This window comes from Alosa sapidissima, chromosome 16 (assembly GCF_018492685.1).
Source record: "Alosa sapidissima isolate fAloSap1 chromosome 16, fAloSap1.pri, whole genome shotgun sequence".
NCBI classification, from domain to species: domain Eukaryota; kingdom Metazoa; phylum Chordata; class Actinopteri; order Clupeiformes; family Clupeidae; genus Alosa; species Alosa sapidissima.
In genome coordinates, this window is record NC_055972.1 from 17281119 (window position 1) to 17294236 (window position 13118).

Genomic DNA, 13118 nt, shown 5'->3' on the forward strand with positions numbered 1-13118 from the left:
TAATGAAGTCTGTGGCTGATTGAGGCTAATTGGCTAATTAGTAGATTGAGTAACTAATTATGGGCGTGGCACCTGCTCTTCACATGCAGGACAGAGAGCTGAAACGTCCAACCAATTAGCCTATGTTTGGGGATGTGTATGATTACGTGAGTTTTGGTGGGGAGTTTTGTTTACTTGTGTTGTTCACATGTCTCCAACATGTAGGACAGGTATGACCTCGAATGAATTATTGCTACCTTTTGTCTTTGGGAACAATAAAGAACAGTAGGCGTGGACTGTCCTCGCTGATGCAGAGAAGACATACGAGAGAGAGCAGAGCAGAGCGCACGAGAGGCAGAGCGCACACGACTCAAAGAGCGCAACATGGGAACATGTGAGACACTTTTTGTTTGAGCCCCAATACTTCCGAACAGTTACAAGAAATACGTGTAATAGACAACCTATTCTTGAGACGCACTGTGATAACCTCGATGGGATGAAAACACGTATATCTCTCTTTTCAACTGGCGACCTTGCAGCACTTAACCAGCGCACCTTTTGCATCTACTTTGGATTTGGAAAGAGCGGGAGAGCCTTCGCTGCCTGCCTGCCGCTGACAAAACACCATTTAGCGATGTGGATATTTCATCTGCTTCCCGTGTTCTGTGTTTGGCTTAACTGTGAGAGTGTGTTTGCCGCATCTTTTGAGTGTCCTCCGATGTGTGAATGCTCTATCAACAGAATCAGATGCAATAACGGGACAGAGCATGCCGCTACTTTGACTCAAAAGAAACCTGGCAAAGATATGTAAGTCTTTGAATAGATACTTTCTAACATAACTTTATTTTTCCCATAATTAATTTTATTATTGAGCGTTTTATCTGAATTTAACAAAATATGTGGTGGGATTATTAGGTTAGCCTACGAGTTCTTATAAAGTAGAGACCAGTATCCAAAATGTGCATGGTGGTTTGTACTAGTTTGTTTCTTTCTTGTCACGATTGAATCAGCCGTTAATATTTGTCATACTGTATGTGTACTCATGGGCGGATTATGAACTTTCGGGCCCCTGGGGAGGGGGGGTTTGGGGGTCCTCCCCCAGAATTTTTTTAATTAGTTTGATGTGATTTCCTGTATGCTGGTGCATTTTGGGCATGGCCAATACTAAATTAAATCAGATTCATAGCCTACATCCTGATTTGTTGATATTGAGGCAGTGATTCCATGCAAAGGCTTGGGCTTCAGGGCCCCCTGACCCCTTGGGCCCCTGGGCCTGGGCCCGGTGCAGTAATCCATCCCTGTGTGTACTGTGTATACTTTCAGTTTGTCATACTATATTGTTCTGCATGTTAAGGACATTATGTCAGAACCAAGAGAATCAGGAGATTAAAGGTTTGTTTTTGCAGCAAAGGATTTTGTTGAAAAACATTCCTTTGGATTTTACCTATGATCAGTGATAAACTTGCCTTTATTCAACTTATCCAAAAGAAATGTCATCTCAAAACCCACAGACATGCTCTTTGTTACTGAAAGGACACAGGACCCATACATTGTTTCAGTTTTTGTTATGTGTTTATATTGTAGCAAAATATCCATCCTCTTGAGTTGGCTCGAATTACGTCCCCTGAATGCATAATGTCTGAGCAAAGCCAATTGTAAAATGTCCTTGTGGCAAAGTGGTAGCTGAGTTTACCTTCCTTTCCTTTCATAATCACCCTCACATAAGTCAGCGCAGAGACTACATACTTTGTGCAGTCACAGGCCAATTACCTCCCCAGGAAATGCAAATGATAATGCATTGTGTTTGAAAACTCATTTAGCTGAGTCTGAATGTGCCCTCACATGTTGTATGGGGACATTTTAAGCACAGTTTTCCATTAGAGACTGAACAAAGCCACAATTAAAAGACATCTGGTGATTCACCTGTTGAAATGCCATATCGTTATTTGGTTTGCTCACTTGCAACAAAATACAACTCATTTATACACACAACAGAAATGTACATTGAACACTGAAAAGTGCATCCACTGAGAAGTGCATCTTACATCTCCATCGCCTTACTGTATGTTGCACCATGCTGTGGAGTGAGATTTTTTGGGGGGAGTAAGTGAATATAAAAGAAGCTAAGACCTAGAAGAGAAGACAACCTATTCGTAAAGACCTTGACTTATTCCTTTTGCAGAGATATCTACTCTCAGCAGGGAGATTGTGTTCAAGAGAGGAGAGGAGGTGGGAGAATGCTCCATATGTGGGCAGATCAGATGCTTTAAAGTCTGGCTGTGGCTCTGTGTTGTGTAGGTCTCACATATAATAATGAGTAATTGGAGTCAATTAGATAAAAGATGCACAAAGGTTTGGACATATGAGTTGTTATGAGGTTTTATATCAACATGTGGTTTTCATCAATCATGATATTTTTGTTCACAATGTTATTGCCCCAGGAAGCCATGGGACATTTTTATTTAATTTGATGTTTAATTTGTACAGGAATAGATAAATGTGAGATGAGCTGGATTATTTCCCCATGCTTTACCTCATGGGAGAAATACACTGTTTTGAGAAAGACAGTGGAATCAAAGGTCTCTGACAAAATGGCACGTACATGTTGAAGTAAAATTGTTATTATCTCACACTTGCTATTATTTACTTCTACCGTACATACCTCTTCTCATAAAGCTGTTACTGCATTTTTGTTTTGATATGACCAAAATTACAATAACTTAAGTTATAGGGTAATTTACTTATTTGGCTTGCATAATTTAATCAGTTTCAAAATGAAAGATGATGCATGAATTCAGGTAGAGGAGATGAAAATATGCCCTTAAAAGGCCTTTTAATCAGGGGTGTGTCTAGCAGTAACTATATATGTGAATACGTCGTGTTTTTGCCCACTGTATCTGCTCTACCTATTTCCCATAGACTGTGGCCAACCAATTTACAATGACAGTTCCTGGGAACAAAGATAGCGGTTCATGATTTAACATTGGGATGTCCATTGCTCTCATCACTGTTTGACGTTGAGTTACACATTATAAGGAGGTATAGCTTTTCACTCAATGTGGATTAATATCGATGAAAACGTCTAATGAAAATAAAGCATGAACAGTAGCCCTTTGAAAAATTTAATAGTCTACAGTTTATGTCTTATTTGTCTCACTTAGTCTATATGTTGAAGCTTATTATTGTTGGGGTATTATTTTTAAACTATTAGAAAGAAAATATTATCTGTCATCTTGACAGATCCTTGGACAAGTCTTTTTTTTTAAAACTAGTCATGCCCCTCTTGATCACTCTCTACCACCCCTTAGCCTTTCCATGGTGACGCCCTGGGCACACCAACTTCATTATTTCAGATCACGTTGGCAACCCCATGCTGCACCCAAGCCATGACAGTGCCACCCATAATGGGGGACCGGCTAGCCTTTAAATAGCAGCCCGAGGACATGCACCTTACTTTGTGTGGTCACTGTGTATAGCAACACCTCTTTTGTTACGCCGCGGCAAGGGATCAAGAGCTATGTGTGACTGAGCTGTCAAAAATAGGAAGGTCAGGTTGTATTGTCGGTTGTGATGTGGCCTCCTGGGGTGCATTAAAAATCTGGGGCTGCTGAGAGCATTCTCCAACGAGGAGTGGAAAAGCATGGTCTCCTCTTCTGTCCTCACGCGCCTGCCTCAGATGCCTTGCGTCAGTGGTGATAAGGGTTACCCTCAAATCAAGGCCATCAGACAAGCAGCACAACACTACTTTTTAAAAGTGGAGGAGTCGTGCTCCAGTTTTTTCATGTGGAATTAGAATCAGAAACAAAGCATATGAGTTTGGCTCTTTTATTAGGTTGCCATGCTTGATCAGTAATGATCAGTAATTCTTCCCCATTCCCAATTTAACAGGCATCTTATTAATGTCAACAGAATGTCTGATCAGATTGTAATTCCCAACATTCAAGATGTGTAGGAGGTAGGCCTACCTTTAGGCTTAACTAACTTTACAATTGTCGCATCATCATTTACTTTGTTTTCATTTCACACATATGATACTCCGTTTAGCCAGGCATGGAGAGGTGTGATGGCCTGTTTGGTGTCCACATGTTTGTTATTTCTTTACAGCAGACACAATGATTACCAGTGACACAGAGAGTCCAAACATATTCATACAACAGAGACTACCATTTCTAAACAACCATAACAAAATCAAAATTACGACACTGGATACTTGATAATCGCCACAGAGATTACGTAATATAAACATTAACACAACACTATTTGTAACTAATACCCCAGCCCCCAAACCTTCACTTCATTGCTGTTTCAAAGTACATATTCTGATTAATACAGAACTAGTGAAAATATATTATGTTTCATACATTTTATAGAAATGTATATAATGCAAAAAAAGAATCACCTAAAAAGCCTCAGTTTTAAGAAAAGACCTTGTGTTCTTATCTGGTCTGCGGTAGAGAGTAAATTCTTTAGTGGCACACACTTCCTTGAGGTTTTTCAAACATTTGAGGATACTCAATTCTATCTTTTGTTCTATCAATTGCTATTCAAACTCATAACTCAGAATGATGATCCATTGGATGTCATACCAAATACACATACATGATTTGTAATATCATATAGCTGACCTGAAACCTCAGCACAGACTGCATGTCAACATACCGGAGTTCTAGCAAAGGATCTCAAGGCCAAGTTTGGGATGTTAACTGACTTAATGAGAGGGGGCTTTTGAAAGAGCTATCAAGTGTTCCTCCTAATGTTTGTGTTTGTTTCCCTTGCATTCCAGAAATCTTATGGGCATATCGCTGAAGGTCATCAGCAGCCGCAGCTTTGATGGACTGCGAGAGGTGACGAGCATGTGAGTATGGCGTTCCCAAACCTGTACTGCTTCTGTCTTATTCTAAAAGGAGGTTGGAGGACATCCTTGTATTTTTTACAAAACTTCATGAAAGCAACACTGGATTTTTCAGTATATTATGCCTTTTAATAGGCCTATCCATACATTTTTATGTAGCATACATTCATATGTAACATACATTGTGTCGGTTGCCTTGAGTTAAGATTTTAAAAAATTGAATGTACAGTAAGCCTAAAGTTTTAGTTACGGATTTGAGAGACACTGGACAGGTACAAGCCAGCCCTTTTCAGTTGAACACCACTGCAGAGAAACCTGTGCCTATGTCATTATCTTTCTAGAACTTTCCTTTCTTTTTGTTTCCACCTTCACCTTTCTGAAATCCATTTGGCATTTGGTAAGATTTGGATGCCATTTAGATGTCAAGCTTAATAAGGATAGAAGCAGTTTGTAAAAAGACATTTGAAACTGTTACAGTTCAAAAATAGGATTTGATCAATGTAAATCTAAAATGAGATAGTGTGGTTCAACACCAACATCCACACATACACCTGCTCTGACTTAACATGACATGGGGATCTGAAGTGAAGAATTAGATGTTCTGTCCTCGTTCTTTTTCGGAACAAATTGCAAAGTTGTGGACTCAAAACCACGTTCTGAAATTGGCCCAGAGTCCAACTTCTCCATGAGCTTTCGGGCTTTACTGTGGAAAGAGGAAATGTATTCGTAACAACACTGGCGATGCTTGGAGTTTCTTTGGCAAGAGAGGCCTCATTCTAATCTCCCATTACTGCTCTGCATAGCCCGTGCTGTGAGGAAGGGCAGTAAATCTGAATACTTCCTGGAATAGATGTTGCAGAGGGGTGAGAGTTCAGCTCCATTAAGTTATCTTCTACAGTTTCAGGGTTTTTTGCTTGGAATGGGGGAGTGCACTGTTGACCATGTGCGCAGCAGTTTTGGCAGATGCTCTAAGATATACTTTATCTTCTCATTCAACAAATGTATTCTGTGTCATTCTACCCTTTTATGGCAAGGGAGACTCCGGGTCAGCTGCATCACACAGAGACTGTTTGCCTACAGTACAGATACAAACGATGGTAGCATTGGATGTCATTGGAGTGGATTCTGGGTGAGGGCAGCAGAAAGAAGTGATGAGTGGACTGATCATTACAGCAGAAGAGAAAAATACACGGATCATTTTTGTCTTTTAATGCAGGTGCAAGCAGGTGAATCTGAATAAGACACAGTCGAAACGCCAGTCTTTCTTTGCCTGCATCTGTAGTAAAAGACATGCATTATCAATGTGCTCCAGTTACCCCAATCTGTTCTGCTGTGACTGAATGTCCTACTCCTGAGAAATACCAGATTGTGTGATTACGCTGAGGCACGGTGGGACCCCCTCTGTGCCTGGCAATCATTTGATTATCCTGTTCTGTTGAGAAGTTCTGTCAAGATTACATGCCAGAATTCTTTTTTTGAACAGTTGCAAGATGCACAATTTCACCCCGTAGTAGTTTTACCATTGTACAAACCATTCCTATGTCAGCCTAGTCAAATTACTGAAATTAGTGGACAATTGCACCAGCATGAAGGCCCTGTGTTCATGTCATCCTCCTTTGCTTGTATTCCTCAGCACGAGAATGTATCGAGTGCCAACATTAACAATTACATTAAAATTCAAAAGTCCCGTCTGAACTTTTAAGGTTTATGTCACTGCAGATCAATAACCCAGAGCATCACACTGGAAAGGATACAACCTCTAGCATTCAACAGTCTCTATAATCTCACAGATATGTAAGTAACATCTGCACGTGGCAGATAGTTTAGTTCTAAATGTAAATATTACATAAGCATTCTTGCAAGGATTTATTTTCACAATTGAAATGCATGTGTGCACACACATGTTTATGACCCCGAATGTGTTTCTGTCACCTCTCTTCCTCAAAGCACTATCAAAAACACAAGGAACCTGGTGCACATCGGCCAACGGGCGTTCAACAACCTCCCGAAGTTAAAACATCTGTGAGAGGCCTCTGGTTCTTTTTTTCTATAGTGAATGTACCCATATTCGTCTGTTTTTTTAATTAGATCAAACTCTAATGATCTAATGAAGTATGGGTATGAAATGACTGCTGTTTCTTCTTCTTTTAAACAGAGTCATTTCAAACACTGGGATTACGGTATTCCCTGATTTCACTGCAGTCTCTTCTCTTAATCCCAGTTTTGAACTTTTGTAAGTAACCTTTCAACACCTAACGAGAATTCATCCATAAGCAGTGCTCCTGGTGTTCCTGCTAAAGTCATAAAAAAAGTCTTAGATTTGATTCTGTTGTTGTTCATCTTCATTCATAATTTACAGGGAAATGTGTGATAATCTCCTCCTGACTTCAATACCACCAAATGCTTTTCTTGGAATTGCTATTGCAACCATGTAAGTACATGGTCTCTATCATGTATTAGACTAGTGCTCCAGCTATCTCATATCCATTCAAGTGTCCATTATTACAAAGGTCACCCAATCTATACACTATACACAAAGGTTTCTCTAAAACTCTTTTGACATTGCTTCTTTGATATGGTTTCTCTTTATCTTTCTCTTTCACATGGATCCTTGAATGTGTATAAAAAGATATTCCCTGGTCTTCAATGATCTATTGGCATAACATGAATGGCGTGGTGATGCTAATAAAGAGTACGTTGATTTTATGTTTGAATTTATTTTTGAGCGTGTGTTTGTCTGTCTGTCTGTTTCAGGAATCTCTACAACAATGGTTTCAAAGAGATAAGAAGCCATGCCTTCAATGGGACAAAGATAGAACAACTGTAACTTTAAAAAACCTCCAATACTTAAATACTTGCACTATATTAACATAAAAAACCTCTAATACTTAAATACTTGCACTATATTAACATAAATACTTACACATGATTTGGAGGCTAGATTATCCTTTGAAAATGTTGTGTGCCATGTTTTCTAGTTCCTTAAAGAACAACAGAAACCTGCGTGTGATTCACCAAGAGGCCTTTACAGGAGCTGTAGGCCCTGTCTTGCTGTAAGTCCCTTGGCTATACCACATTGAATCCATCTTCAATCAGGGACTACAGGGAAACACTGTTTACATAAACCATGGACACACCAGGGAATAGGGGTCAAGAGTGTCAAGTTACTTAATTACTTCCTTGTTATTGACGAGGACCCACACTACACCAGTGCAGTCATTTCATATACTGTATGTCAACCATTTGGGGGAATTTTTTGAGTAAATGTTCTGTAAACAGTCAACACAGATGTTTCAATGATGGACAAGTACCGGGTGAGGTGACTGCCCATTGCAGTGGGTTGTGTTGTTGGACTGCTTCTGCATATCTCTTCACTCCAGAGGCACATGGTTTATTCTGTGGTCCCCCAGGAATGTGTCGTCATCAGTGCTGGAGACCCTACCACCCCGTGGCCTTGAGTCCGTTGAAGTGCTGGTTGCAGAGAGCGCATTTGCGCTGAAGAGACTTCCAAATTTCAACAGCCTTCTGAGCCTCAGGGATGCCAAGCTGACCTATCCCAGCCACTGCTGTGCTCTGAACTCCTGGGATGCCCACAGGTGAGATGCTGGAAAAGGCTGCAGCAATGATTTCTTTATAGTAAATAGTTACCAAGACAGGGACTGCAAGTCCTGTCTCTTGTGTTCTGGTATGTTTGCAAAACAATTTAATGGACATTTCCCAAAAGAGCAACAACGTTGCTTTGTAAATAGTTGGTTGACCTGTATCAAAGTGTATTGTGACGTCAGAGTATGCAGGCATGCAGAACCCTTCAACAGTTTAACTTCACATGTAGGAACTCAGTTGCATACCAAAATAAACATAAAAAATATAAACAAATACATTTTGTTGAATATGTCCTACTTATGTTGAATATGTCTTACTTACTTTTCATGTATGAACAGTTTGTATGCTAGACCTATCAATGGATAGCTAAATCATTAATGATATAAAGTAATGGTAATCTGATAACTTAATATGACTTACAGGGAATCACCTCTAATTGCTGCAATGAGCAATGGGTCCATATCCTGGGATAGCATTTCAGAAGCAGAGTAAGTTTACAGGTCATGGTGCCTTCACTGTGTTTGTCAAAGTACAACTTTGATTACTAAATAATAAAAAAGGTTAATAAAGACTTGTGTTTGTCCCTTGAAAATGTATTGTATGTAATGAGTTGTGTCTGGCACATGAAAATGTATAAGCTTCCTTGTTAAGACAGCACTTGACTTCTGGTGTAAACCTAGCAAGCTAGCTTTGCAAGCATCACCCAAGGCCTTACTGACACTACTAGAAGCTCGCTAATATGCTGTTTGCTGTCTTGCTATAGTCAACAATGTCATGCTGTAAAAGGTTTTCTTCCATGCAGAGCTGTATAGTGCATATCCTAGATGGCTGGTGGGAATGACATGATTTTGTCTCTCCTTCATATGAGCTTATATTATTACAATTCATTTGAAGATGATACTAAAAATAATTGCATGAAAAAAAATGGCAAACCACAGGCATACTTCAAGCATTACTCAAAAAGTGGCATAGTTGCATAGTTTTGCTTTAAAGCTGCAGTTGGCAAGATTTTTTTGATCATATTTTCACTGAAACCGACACTATGCTCCGACAGAACAACATAAATCAGCCGGTTTTAGAAAAAAACCTGCACTTCTACCTCCACCTAGAGCCTGTTATTTGTTTTGCAAAAATCCACAGCTTCCAGTTCTTCTGGTCCAATCAGAGCAGGGCTGTGTGAGATCTGAGTGTCAATTGCAGTCTGGTGCAATCTGGTGTACACTGACGAGCACAAACTCGATGAGAGGGTGCTCGATGGTAGCTGCATGAGAGTTGTAAACATTACAAAAAAAAGTCCCCTCAATCTGTCAGACTTGCCAACTGCAGCAACTGATTCCCAAAAAGTCCAGTTGATGTGCTGAGAAATGTATCTACCTCTTGTCTTGCTGTCTTTAAAGAGTTTTAGAACAATATCCAGACCTAGACCCAGAAAGGCTACCCCTGAAGTGTACCCCAGAGCCCGACGCATTCAACCCCTGTGAGGACCTGGCGGGTTTTGGCTTCCTGCGCGTGGCTATCTGGCTAATCAACATCCTGGCCATCATTGGCAACCTGACCGTTCTGTTGGTGTTCTTCACCAGCGGCACCAAGCTGACGGTCCCACGCTTCCTGATGTGCCACCTGGCCTTCGCCGACCTCTGTATTGGCATCTACCTGCTGATGATTGCAGCTGTGGACCTGCGGACTCGCGGTCACTACAGCCAGCACGCCATCGAGTGGCAGACGGGTGCCGGCTGCAGCGTGGCGGGATTCCTGGCCGTGTTCGGCGGGGAGCTGTCCGTCTACACTCTCTGCAACATCACCCTGGAGCGCTGGCACACCATCACCCACGCGCTGCGGCTGGAGCGCCGCCTGGGGCTGTCGCACGCCACCGCCATCATGGCCGCCGGCTGGCTGCTGTGCCTGGGCGTGGCGCTGCTCCCCCTAGTGGGCGTCAGCAGCTACAGCAAGGTGAGCATGTGCCTGCCCATGGACATCGAGACACCGCTGGCCCAGGCCTTCGTCATCCTGCTGCTCCTTCTCAACGTGGCTGCCTTCCTGGTGGTGTGTGTAAGCTACGTGCGCATTTACATCGCCGTGCACAACCCCGAGTTCCCGGGCCGCAACGCTGACACCAAGATCGCCAAGCGCATGGCCGTGCTCATCTTCACCGACTTCCTGTGCATGGCCCCCATCTCCTTCTTCGCCATCTCGGCCGCCTTCAAGATGCCCCTCATCACCGTCACCAACTCCAAGATCCTGCTGGTCCTCTTCTACCCCATCAACTCGTGCGCCAACCCATTCCTGTACGCCATCTTCACAAAGGCCTTCCGTAAGGATGCCTGCAAGCTCTTGAGCTCCATGGGCTGCTGCAAGAGCAAGGCTGGCCTGTACCGCATGAAGACATACTGCTCTGGGAAAATAGCACAAAGCCACCCAGACGGGGCGCGCAAAGATCCAGGGGTGCGACACCTGTCGGCTTTCCAGCACCAGAAACCCAAAATTGAGACAAAGGGCAAAGAAGGATGAAAAAGAGATAACATTATCATTCAGTGACAACAGCGCCAGTTAATATGCTCAGAGATAGTGTTAGTTATCAGCCATCTCATATGTGACCTCTCATTTCTCTCTGCTGTTGGTGTTCTGATCAGTATTAAACATGATGTAAATATTTTTTTGTGAGTGACTTGAAAAAGGGATGAACATATTATGAAACAAAATTCCAGGATAGGCCCTGATCCCTGATGAAAAGTGACCTACTTTTTCACTTAATGTAAAATTGAAAATCCAGCTGGTAAGTGTCCAGCAGTAGCTTGCCTGTCATGAAAATGCTATTTACTCCTTTTCATTTTGCTGGCACAGAACATTCCAGAGTCAATGAGAACAACAGTTTGTGGTATAGTGGGGAGAAGATGACCCTGATGTGGCATAGTGTGAAAATGACCCTGATGAAGGCGCAAGCCGAAACGTTGGTTTAATAAATAACTGCATATTGAAGTTGAGTGTGCCACGACACTTCCTCTAAATTCATAGTGGGGAGAAGGCCATAATCTTTCTCTCAGTTTTATTTCACTGTCTCAAAAGGTGTCTATTGAAAATGTACTATGTATGCGCAGAGCCGGACAGTAATGGAGTACATTTACTCCACTTACTCCACTTGAGTACAATTTTCAGGGATCTGTACTTTACTCGAGTATCATTTTTGGGGAGTACTCATGACTTTACTCAAGTACATTTGAGAGGCAAATATTGTACTCTTTACTCCACTACATTTCTATCCATAACCGTGAGTACCCGTTACTTCTTATTCTAAAAAAAGAAAAATTTAGGTTTTTGTGGTTTCCCTCTCAAACGTGATTGGATTGTGCAGGCGCCACTGATTAGGACAGCCTATCAGCAATCACCTTCAGCTTTCCGCCAAAGTCAACTCCATGGTCAGATTTAGATAAGAGACGAAACCATGGACGAAACAATAGAAGAAAGACGAAGCAGGTCCATCCCGGGAATGTGCCAAGCTGTGGCCCCACCTCGCCAGACTATTTCAATTTGCTGAACAAGTTAATGATAGTTTTCGCTTCAAGTGTTTAAATTACAAAATAGTATTTTGTATTTGAAATACGTATTTTATATACATGTATTAGAAATACTGCCCATCCCTGGCGACATGGTGAAAAGATGAAAATGACTTGATTTTACTTTAAATTCCTTTTACATTCTCCAAGGTATTAACATTTTTCATAACTCCATGTAGGACGTTTCTGTACATAAATGTAAGCACTGTGGCAGTAGTAATGCAATATTTAGAAATGTAGGCTACTCTTGTACTCTTGATACTCAAGTACTTTTAAAAACAAGTACTTCAGTACTTTTACTTAAGTAGACATCTGACTGTTGTACTTTTACTTGTACTTGAGTAAAATTTAGCAAAGGGTAGGCCTATCTGTACTTTTACTCAAGTAATGAAGCTGTGTACTCTGTCCGCCTCTGTGTATGCGTAAAGGTTAAAGTGTAGGCTATATAGTTTGATGGCATCAATAATCAGGTGGACTTTATTCTTTGAATTCCGTAAGCTAAGCCTTGTCAAAATATTTAAAAAGCTGTATTTTTTGCCTTTTGAATAAATTGTGCAGAAATGCAATTGTTTCTGAACTTAGCCTACGAAGTCCGTACTTTCCTGTGTAAAGCCCTAGGCTACTCTGTGATTTATTCTTTCCTTCAGCTGAGACTAGGCAGTAGCCTACAAACCGTTTAAAGAAGCTGGTTTTAGCTAAGCTTATAGGGTCGTCCTTTGAGATGCATTTCGATTCTAAACCCTGAACGATTCAATGCCATTAACATCTCAGGGTTTTTGTAAGGTCAAAAGGTAAAACGTGATGTTCCAAAACAAAATGGCAGTCCTTGGAGAAAATATGAATCAGGTTCTTTGGATAATAAGTCAAAGTGCGCCACCCGCTGGACAATCTTTGAGAAACAGCAATTAATTCAGTGGCATATTTATTTGTTCAACAAATCTTTTGTTATGATGCTGAGCGCATGATCGTATGCCGTATCTGTTTGTACTGTTAAAAAAGAAAGAAAGAAATCTGAAAATAAATGACGTTCATCTACGTTTATGGCATTTACAAATAAACATCGTGTCCGTGTGTATTTTTGTACGTATTTCAACGTGTTTCAATTTCAGTTGTGTTTCAATTGTGATCTTCAC

The 13118-nt window shown here is 41.1% G+C and overlaps 1 protein-coding gene across 3 annotated transcripts; it reads left to right on the forward strand.

Moving 5' to 3' along the window:
- The first annotated feature begins 78 nt into the window (after positions 1-78).
- On the forward strand, positions 79-11410 carry lhcgr (luteinizing hormone/choriogonadotropin receptor). Of its 3 annotated transcripts, none has more exons than XM_042065845.1 (12): positions 79-373; positions 721-786; positions 4763-4834; positions 6551-6625; positions 6779-6853; positions 6987-7064; positions 7191-7262; positions 7586-7654; positions 7810-7884; positions 8242-8427; positions 8857-8922; positions 9832-11410. In XM_042065845.1, exons 1-12 carry the CDS (start codon positions 222-224, stop codon positions 10940-10942), a joined length of 2097 nt encoding a protein of 698 aa, XP_041921779.1. In that variant the 5' UTR covers positions 79-221; the 3' UTR covers positions 10943-11410. The 3 variants fall into 3 exon arrangements, with proteins under 3 accessions (XP_041921779.1, XP_041921778.1, XP_041921777.1); XM_042065844.1 differs by having other exon boundaries at positions 80-786; positions 9832-10828; positions 10861-11410; XM_042065843.1 differs by having other exon boundaries at positions 80-786.
- The last annotated feature ends 1708 nt before the right edge of the window (positions 11411-13118 follow it).

What these genes read in the sequence shown, in the direction of transcription:
- lhcgr (XM_042065843.1), top strand. Translation starts at nt 476, where the DNA reads ATGAAAACACGTATATCTCTCTTTTCAACTGGCGACCTTGCAGCACTT. An exon ending in CTCTATAATCTCACAGATAT is followed by an intron (nt 6,626 to 6,778) that starts GTAAGTAACATC and finishes TCTTCCTCAAAG; the next exon opens with CACTATCAAAAACACAAGGA. An exon ending in GGGACAAAGATAGAACAACT is followed by an intron (nt 7,655 to 7,809) that starts GTAACTTTAAAA and finishes CATGTTTTCTAG; the next exon opens with TTCCTTAAAGAACAACAGAA.